Source organism: Panthera pardus, unplaced genomic scaffold (assembly GCF_024362965.1).
Source record: "Panthera pardus isolate Hobbes unplaced genomic scaffold, ASM2436296v1 HiC_scaffold_13, whole genome shotgun sequence".
In the NCBI taxonomy this organism is placed as follows: Eukaryota; Metazoa; Chordata; class Mammalia; order Carnivora; family Felidae; genus Panthera; species Panthera pardus.
Window position 1 is genome coordinate 76,797,619 of NW_026526688.1, and position 9,725 is coordinate 76,807,343.

At 32.2% G+C, this 9,725-nt stretch overlaps 1 protein-coding gene across 6 annotated transcripts in view; it reads left to right on the forward strand.

The window, feature by feature from the left end:
* LRBA (LPS responsive beige-like anchor protein) overlaps positions 1-9,725 on the forward strand; it is a 781,419-nt gene that overhangs the window by 387,360 nt on the left and 384,334 nt on the right. For all 6 annotated transcript variants that reach the window (XM_019441290.2, XM_019441289.2, XM_019441291.2 and 3 more), the window contains exon 37: positions 7,602-7,768. In XM_019441290.2, the coding sequence (XP_019296835.1) occupies positions 7,602-7,768 (167 nt within the window). The remainder of the gene's footprint in view (positions 1-7,601; positions 7,769-9,725) is intronic.

Below are 9,725 nucleotides of genomic sequence, written 5' to 3' on the forward strand. Positions count from 1 at the left end.
TATTATTTTATTTTTTTCCTCCTTTTTTAATTTAATTTTTTTTTTTTACTTGAAACAACAAACATTTATTATTTCTCATGATTCCTCCTTTTTTTTTTACAACTTAAACTTTAGTTACTTAACCTATCGTGCTGTGTTGGTTTCCTGAGTAGAATTCAGTGATTCATCGCTTATGTACAACACCCAGTGCTTCTCACAACATGTGCCCTCCTTAGTACCTATCACCTATCTAGGCCATTTCCTACCCACCCTCTGTCAACCTGTAAGGGTCTCTTGTGGTTTATTTCCCTCTCTTCTCTTCACCCCCTCATTCCCATATGTTCATCTGTCTTGTTTCTTAAATTCCACATAAGACTTTCTTTGTCTTTCTTCAATTCCACATATGACATACTTGTCTTTCTTTGACTGACTTATTTCGCTTAGCATAATACATTCTAGCTCCATCCATGTCATTGCAAATGTTTTTGTCCATTACTTTAAATTGGATTGTTTGCCTTTTTGAGTTGTAAGAGTTTTTCATTTATCTTGTAAGAAAATTAATTGCTAGTTGTATGTATGGTGAATATTTTGTCCCAGTTTGTGGCTTATCTTTTCATTTTCTAAATGGTACCTTTTAAAGAGAAGATTTTATAGATTTTGGTAAAGTTTAATATATTAGTTTCTTTATAGTTATGATTTTCTTTTATAGTTCCTTTTATGTCTAAAAATGTCACTGTAAGAATTTTCTGCCTACCCCAGGGTCATAAGATTTTCTGCTATGTTTTCTTCTAGAGAAGTGTTATAATTTTTGTATCTAGATCGTTGATTCATTTTGAATTAAACATTTTGTTTATAGTATTAAGGGAAGACTAGTTTCTTTGTTTTGTGAGTGGCCGGATGTTCTAGAACCATTTGTTCAAAAGATATTCTTTCTTAATTTAACAAGATAAACTCTTAATTTCACATTTTATAGCATTATTTAAATCGTGTAAATTCTGCAGGGTTTTTTTGTTATGTAAAACTGTTTTGTTATTGTTTTCTTTTGTTCATGTATTTTATTTTTTTAAGTTTATTTATTTTGAGAAAGAGAGTGAGGGCGCGTATTCGAGCTGTGGAGGGGCAGAATGAGAGAGAATGAGAGAGAGAGAGAGAGAGAGATGAATCCCAAACAGGCTGTAAACTGTCAGCCTAGAACCTGATGTAGGGCTGCATCTCAGGAACTCTGAGATCATGAGCTGATCTGAAATAAAGAGTCGGATGCTCAACTGACTGAGCCAACCAGGCACCTTGTTCATATGTTTTAGAATCAGCTTGTCAATAACCATAAGAAAAGCTGCTTAATTTTTAATTAAGATTGTGTTGAATCCATAAAATCAATTTGAAGAAAGTAGGTATTTTGACAATTTGAGGTTTAAAATCTACTAAACATTGTCTACTTTTCCACTTAGTTTTCTTTAATTTCTATTAGCAGTGTTTTATAGTTTTCATTGTATAGCTTTGTATATTTTTAAGTTTATTTTATATTTTAATGCTTTTGTTAATATTATTATTTTCATTTTCCAGTTGGGTATTGCCATTATGTAGACCTTATATATCAATATATTGACCTTGTATCTAAGAATCTTGTCAGCTTTACTTACAAGTTTTAGTGTTTTTTCCCAGAACCTTTAGGATTATTACATACATGAACATATCTACAAATACTGTGTTACTCTTTTTTCAAACTGTGTTTTTATTTCTTCTTTTAATCTGTCATTTGAACTGGTTTGAACCCTGTTACAATATTGAGTGGAAGTCACGAGAGAGAGGACATACTTGTTTTATCCCCAGTTTTAGTTGAATGATATTCATAGATGTGCTTCCTAAGGTTTAGAAAATCTCTTTCTATTCCTAGTTTGTGGAGTGTCGTTTTGTTTTTTTTTAATCATGAAATGGTACTGAATGTTGTAAAATGCTTCAAAAAAAACTGGTGTGATATGTTTTTTTCTTTTTTTGTTATATGGTGAATTATACTGATTGATATTCAGATATTAAATCAATCTTCCATTTCATGGTTAAACTCTTCATCATGGTGTGTATGCTTAATTTTATGTATAGCTGAATGCTAATGTTTTATTATGGATTTTGTGTTTATTTACACAAATTAGATTAGTTTTTTTGTTTTCTATTCCCATATTGTAAAGTTAATCTCAGTATATTGCTTAGCTTCTATCATGTGAAAAGTGTTTAAGGTTTGTATTATTTCTTCCTTAAATATTTAAAATTTTATAATATAAGATTTAAAGCTGTACATTTTCATTTAAATTCTGCCTTATCTAATTATCACAAATTTTTCTAATTTTCCTGGTGATTTTATCTTTGATCCATAAGTTATTTGGAATTGAACTATTTAATTTTCGATTATTTTGGAACTTTTTACATTTTTTTTCAGGCTGTATATTCTGCTAAAAATCAAAAGGACCTCTATCTGCATTTCTCTCTCTGAGTAACTTCCTTTTCTCTAGTCATTTATCCTTCATATTTCTATCTTACCTTCTCAATAGACATCTTTAACCTTGTTTCACATATAAAAGCTATAGGAGAAATAGGTTTCCTAACTCTTGAAAATGTCTTAAAAATAGATATTTGGGGAATAGCATAAGATCCAAGTGTATGTGGCCTAAGGATTCATAGGCAGGCATGTTGAAAGGTAATATACCACACTGATGAATTATAGAAGGCCACAAGGCCTTAGCTAGTAAAATTTGGTCCTAATTGTTCATTATTTTAGACAATTATTTACTTTTTAAAGAGTAGGGTATATATGTGTCAAAACCAAAATAAATTCTTAAGTAATTCTGGGACTGTTTGTAAGAGAGCAATTAAAAGATTATTTCAAGAACTGAGTTGTGAACTTACAAAGATCTGTCTTAGGATGGTGGTAAGAGTGATAAGTGGTAAGAAGTAAATGAGTTTTGCTGAAATGGGATGAAGAGATATGAAGAAAGGGAAACTGAGAAGTCACAGATGAGAGAAGTATAGTAGCATGTTTGGGATAAAGATGGTAATTGCAGTGTTGTAAATTTTGAATTTTAGGTGCTTATTGGATAATTGGAGACTATCTTGCATTTAGAAATGTGGGCTCAGAGTTCAGGAAAACAGCTCAGGCAGATATGAAAAATTTGAAATGTGGCTCTCAATAGATAATAGGAGATGATGTGGGAGTGAATGATATTGCCAAAGGACATTTGGCAAAGCCTTAAGGAAATGCCAGAATTTCATAATGAGAAATAATAAAGGAAAAAGTTTGACCATCAGGAAGGAAGCAATGACAGGAGGATACTAGAGGAATCTGCATTGTTTGTTTTAAGTTTATTGCTCCCTGACCTTTCATACAAAGGACAATAGTGAAGTTAGGTAGAGATGTAGCATCTGGAAGGAAAGACTGAATGTGATACTGTCTTTATGTTTTCATTTACATTTAAACAATTATAAATGGCCAGTCTAAATTGTTTCTGTCTTCAGTTATTATTTTATCTTTTCCCTGCAATTAAATTAATTTCTTTTAAGAAGTAGGTTTGTCTTATATTTATTTATTCTACAGTAATAAGTCTTACATTTCTTTAGCAATAATCAAATATATTTGAACTATCATTTCCCAGGATGCTTACTTCTTTTCTTTTTAGATTCAGATATTTTTGTTTAGGTTCAGATATTTTTCTGGTCATGGTTGTGGTGTCATATTACCCGGTTTATGTGTTGCTTAAAAATGGGAAAACTGAAAAGTTGGTGTAAAGTAAAACTGAGTGGAAGTATTAGACCTGGCTGTTGATTCTATTGACAGGACAGTAGGGTTTCTTGGTGTACCTCCACTCAGTCTCCAACCACAAGCACATATACATTCACAAATATATACTCCAGCAGTAAGTAATATGTATTTGATCTTGAAGCAAATATTCCTCATCTGTTCTTCACTGTGAATGATATACCATACAAAGAATATATTATTGGTTTCTAATAGAACGTGTTCAAATTACATTTTAAAGATTTTTTAAAAATAGATATAAGTTCATTATATCTTTAGAAAACATTCTTGTTTGGTTTCCTTTTATCATGTTTTAAGGTCAGAATGTGACTCTAATGTTCCACAATGAGACAGAGATTGATAATCGGGAAAGAATAGCCCTTTAATGTGATTTATATCTATAGATTTTATGTCAGATATGAAAAGTTGCTGTTTAAATTGTAAAGGAGGATCCATTAAAGAACACTTTAAACCATTTTACTATTTAGCTTACCTTAGACTCTTATGTTTAGAATTATGTCTTTCCAAGCACAGTCTAATAACTTAGCAAATGTTTACAAAGTAAATTTGCTAAAATTAAATTATTCTAATATTAATAACAGAAAAAGAAGCTATTCAAAAAATCTTTTTGCTGTTTTTAGTACTGTTTAATATTACTGTATATGGTGTTGAGGGGAGTATTAAAGCCAATAATTTTCTAATTTTCATCATTAATTTCCTCTTATCAGGTGAGGTTAGGGCAGATTTATGGATATAGTGTTGAATGTTGAAGATATAAAAATCTTCAAATGTTTACCATTTTGTCTTTTTGATTTTAGTGTATGGTTGAGTTAGATATGAAGTAACCCTATAGCATGCTGCCTGGTTCTTTAATCTATCTCTGAAAATAACACATAGCAGTTGATATTTTTGTTGCAATGGAATAATTCCCTAGTTATCTTCACTTAAACTGCTGCTTCTTCGAGTATTTCTTAATCATATTTTTTTATTTTCTCAAATCATATTTTTGACAAATCGAATTGTGTTATGGCTTGACTCAGTGTTTTTTGATATGTGCAATATGATATTTTCCTTTAATTTCTTATAAATTATTCTAGTTCCTAACATGATTTGTTTTCTCCACATCAGTGTTTAAGTAAAATAAATAATTTGCTTTTACCAGTGTACAAAAAATACGAGGTTGCCCCAAATCTTCTAGTTGTCCAATTCTTAGAGCTAGTAGAATCCCTTCATTTTGCAGGTGAGGACAATTAGACCTGAAGAAGCAAAACAAATTAGTTGCCCAAGACTGCTAGGAGATACTTCCAAGGATGATACTTCAATCTGGTTTTTACTTTGCTTTTCCATCTCATGTTTATTTGTGTGTGTGTGTGTGTGTGTGTGTGTGAGATACATATTCATATATGTTCTCAAACCCTTCCATTTTCTTTCTTCCTTCATAGCAGTTTGGATGTTCCTCTAATTACTTTTGGTATATGTTATTATTAAAAATAATTTTTAGAGGCACCTTTATAGCTCAGTTGGTTGAGCATCTAACTCTTGATTTCAGTTGAGGTCATGATAACAGGGTTGTGGGATTGAGCCCCATGATGGGCTCCTCACTGAGCATGTAGCCTGCATAAGATTCTCTCTCCCTCTCTCTGCCCCTATCCCCTGCTCGTGCACACAGTCTATCCCTCCCTCTCTCTCTCTAAATACAAAAAGTAAACACATGAAAATTAAAAAAAATCAGTTTTTAGCTTTAGTAATTTAATGTCAGTAATATACTTTTATTACCACTTCCCTCCTACCAATCTGAAGGGAATGGGGATTCTCCCAGGCAAAGGCTATCAAGATAATGCAACTTTGATCCCCATTGGCTAGTGCTTTGCATAGACTAAGAAATATTTGATTCCTTAGTCATATACATAAACACCCTATCAGTTGGGTTGTTTTTGATGTTATGAATGGAAAACCTAATTCATACTGGCCAATGAATAAAGAGGAGTTTATAGAGTCTCATAAAAAGTCTAAAAGAAAAAGTCTCAGCAGAAAGTCTAAAGATAGGCTAGTATTTGACTCAGAAGTTCATGATTCTCTTTGGAATAAGCTCTATGTTTCTGTAATTCTCATAGCTCTGCTCACTTTGGGTTTTGGCTGTATCCCCAGGCTAGCCTTCTTAATGGTATAGAGAGAGCTTTCAACACTCCTGGAATTAAGGTACTTCCGTATTTTACACCCTAACAAGAAAGAAAGAAATTTCCAACAAAAGTTTTGACCATCTTAATGCATCAGTTAGGTTGAGTGCCTTCCCCTGAGCTAGTTTGTCATTGTGGGTGTAATGATTACCCAAACTGGTTTAGGATAGTTAGTGCCCTCTCTTTTTATTGGGGCAGTGCTAGGGGGTAGTGTGTGGCAACAATCTACTTGAACCAGAATACAGTAGAAAGGCAGGAAATCACAATGTATATCATACACATAAACTAGTAATATGTGTTCCAACATCAAATTTTTATAACTTCCCATTGGTTATGTATACATGTGCTTGTATATGAGAACTTGCATTTGGAAGTTAAGAGGAGGAGCCCAGTAGGTTCTGTGAATAGAATTAAAGATAAAGTTTACATTAATCTTTGCTTTCCTGTTTTTAGCAATATATTAACTAGTCAGTATAATAATAACACCAGGAGAATCTGAATTTCAGAAGAAATAATTGTCTTAAAACTTAGTGATTATACTGTATCTGGTTATTGCTAATGAATCCTAACATTTTTTGGTAAAATTGATGATATCAAAGACAGCACTTTTCAAACTTTAATATATAAATCACCTTGGGTTCTTATTAAGATTTGGATTCTGATTTAGTAGGTGTGGACTAGGCCTATAATTCTGCATTTTTTATAAGTTCCTGGGTGGTTCCAGTACTGCTGATTCATTTTGCATAGCTGCGGTTTAAAAGAGCAAACTTTTTGTCATCTTGTAAGGTTGTTGAGAATTAGCCCGGTTTACTATTGCAAGCCACCAGTGTCTGTTTTCTGGACCTCTGTGGTGGCCTCATGACTGGTCTCTCTTCTTAACTTTTCTTCTGCTATAATCCACTCTTTATTTATTTTTAAATATTTGTTTATTTTTGAGAGAGAGAGAGAGGGAGAGAGAGGGAGAGAGAGAGAAAGAGAGCGCACAAATAGGGCAGGGACAGAGAGAGAGGGAGACACACAATCTGAAACAGGCTCCAGGTTCCAAGGTGTCAGCACAGAGCCTGATGTGGGGCTCAAACTCATGAACTGTGAGATCAGGCCTGAGCCGAAGTCACTTAACTGACTGAGCCACTTAGGTGCCCCTATAATCTATTCTTTAAATAGACCTATAGAGATCATTTTAATATATATATCAATCACATCACTCTCCAGCTTAAAAATTTCCTCCAGTATCCCACTGCATTAAATTAAAATCTAAACTCCTTAGTGTTGTGACTCAGTACTAAATGGTGCAGCCCCTGCCTGCTTCTCCAAACTCATTTTTTACTCTCCTTCCTCTGAGTCACTTTGCCTGGAGTGCTTTGCAGCCCATTCTTGCTACTTGTAAAGTGGATCCCTGCATCTTCACATGGTTGGTGTCTTCCAGTTATTTAGGTCTCCTTAAAAACAACTTCTGAATGTATCTTATAAATGACTTCAGAGAAATAAATTCTTGGGGGATTGTTGTACTGGGGTAGTAGATCACTAAATCTCAGTTCAGTTAATGAGGGATATAAAAGTAATTTTAAAGTTTTGGTTGGTTCAGTTCATGTTAGAGGTTATTTTATTGTATGTTGTATGTTCTTATAGTATTAATAGATGTTTATTTTTTCCTGTTCAAGTCACTGTGTGCCCAGTATTCTGCAGACAAACGAGAAGATGAGAAGATGTGTGATCATTTGATAAGAGCAGCTAAATATCGAGACCATGTGACAGCAACTCAGCTAATCCAGAAAATTATCAACATTCTCACAGACAAGCATGGAGCCTGGGGAAATTCTGCAGTGAGGTAAAGGGATACCTTTAGGATTTGACCACTGATTTTCTACAGAAGGCCTAGGTTTAGATAAATAACTTTGGATATGATCAAGGCCAGATGACCACAGTAATAATTTAACTTTGTATTTTATCATCTACTATGAATGAGGGGTAGAAGAAAAGGATAGGAGAAAATCAGTATGGGTATAGTTAGGGATCGTTACAGATATTTTAGTTCCTTCAACTACTTCTAAAAGAATATTTGTTCATATACTTATTCTTTTTGAAGTTAACTTTTAAGGGAAATAGTTAACAAACTGTTTTATTAGCTATACGTATATCTGAATTTGCACAAATACAGTATTTTAAGAAACTATTCCCTGTTTTACATTTTTGAGTTTATAAACACATAAATTTGAAAATATCAGTATGTGTTCTTTTGAATGCCTTGTAAATTTTAAGACTATGATAATTAAATGCCTTCTTTAAAATTTTATTCACTATATCTTCCTCTTTGTTAGATTCTCAAAGTAAACATGCTGTTATTTTATTTTAAATTTCCAGAAACAAAATAATTAAGTTACCTTCTAAGGCAACTTAGACTAATTATAAAATATGATTTTATTGGAATTTTTTATGCTATAAATCTTAAAAACATGTTTGACTCATTTAAGTTTTGTTAATGAAAATGTTCTGTAATTTCCCTTTAGAAAGACATTTTTTTAGCTCCTCATTTTTACATAACTTTTTCTAGAAGACAACAAAAAATGAAAATAGTAAATTGTGTATTATGTATAGGTGTAACTAGTTTCCACTTTTTTAAGTAGCTTATGCGTCTAACAAACATCTACGTCTAGTTTTAGAAATTTTCCAGTATACAGAAAATGATGTTAATTTTTTCAAGTCAGATTTAAAACTGAGTAGAAAGCAACCTGTTATGGGAAATTTTTGTTTTGACTACAAGTATGCACCAATATAGAGTAGATATATCTTATACTTATTATTAAGAATACTTAAAAGTATTAAGAATACTAAAATAAGTTACATTTCAGGACATATCATTTTTGGTGTTTAGAGGAAGGAATACAGGTCAAGGACTTGAGGGCAAAAGGACTGAATAAAGGCAGGAATAGCATTTGTTTAATTTTATTCTTGTTGATCTCAGCTACAAGGGTGTCATGGAAATGACATGAATTACTGGGTCAGAGCTTTCTGGTGCCTTATCTTACAACATGTAAAAGCCTATGGGTGTGCGTTTGGGGCAGAGTGCAGGTTCGGGGGAAAGGGGTGTATTGAGGGTTTTGCAGTTTCAAGATACCTTAATGTTACAGATGTAGTCATTTTATAATCAGGCACTGAATAAATTAGGATGTTACTTTGACATACAGTGCCTGGCACATTGGGAGCTCTGATATGTGTTGAATTTTTTAGAAGTATTTTTTTCTTCTTAAATGGAGGTTTTATGATTTTAAAATTGAAAACCCTTAAGTAACTTATGCCAAGTATGTCATTTCATGAGATCAAAATTTTTTCTAATGATATCTTTACTTCTGTATAGCACAGTATACCTGCACTATCAACATGAAAGCATTGGTTTTCTGAAGTGATTTTGGTGTAATAAAGTATCTTGGAGAACTAAGATACTTTAGTATCTTAGATGGACTGTGAAATGTATGGACTGTAATAAAGTATCTTGGAGAACTAAGATACTTTAGTATCTTAGATGGACTGTGAAATGTATTTATATAGAAATAATTAGTATTTCTGTAATAGAGTTGTTTGAAGCCATCAACTCTTATTTTATATAGCTAAAAACAATGAAGTAAATTCTGAAATTATAATACTTCAAAAAACACACATAAAATACATATTTTACTTTTTTTATTTCCAAATGAAAGCAGCTGTCAAACTGTTAGCTTTTAAGTGTGTACATTTTTAATTAAGAGCAACAACAAAAGATGTATCATCAAAAGGAAAACTAATATTAG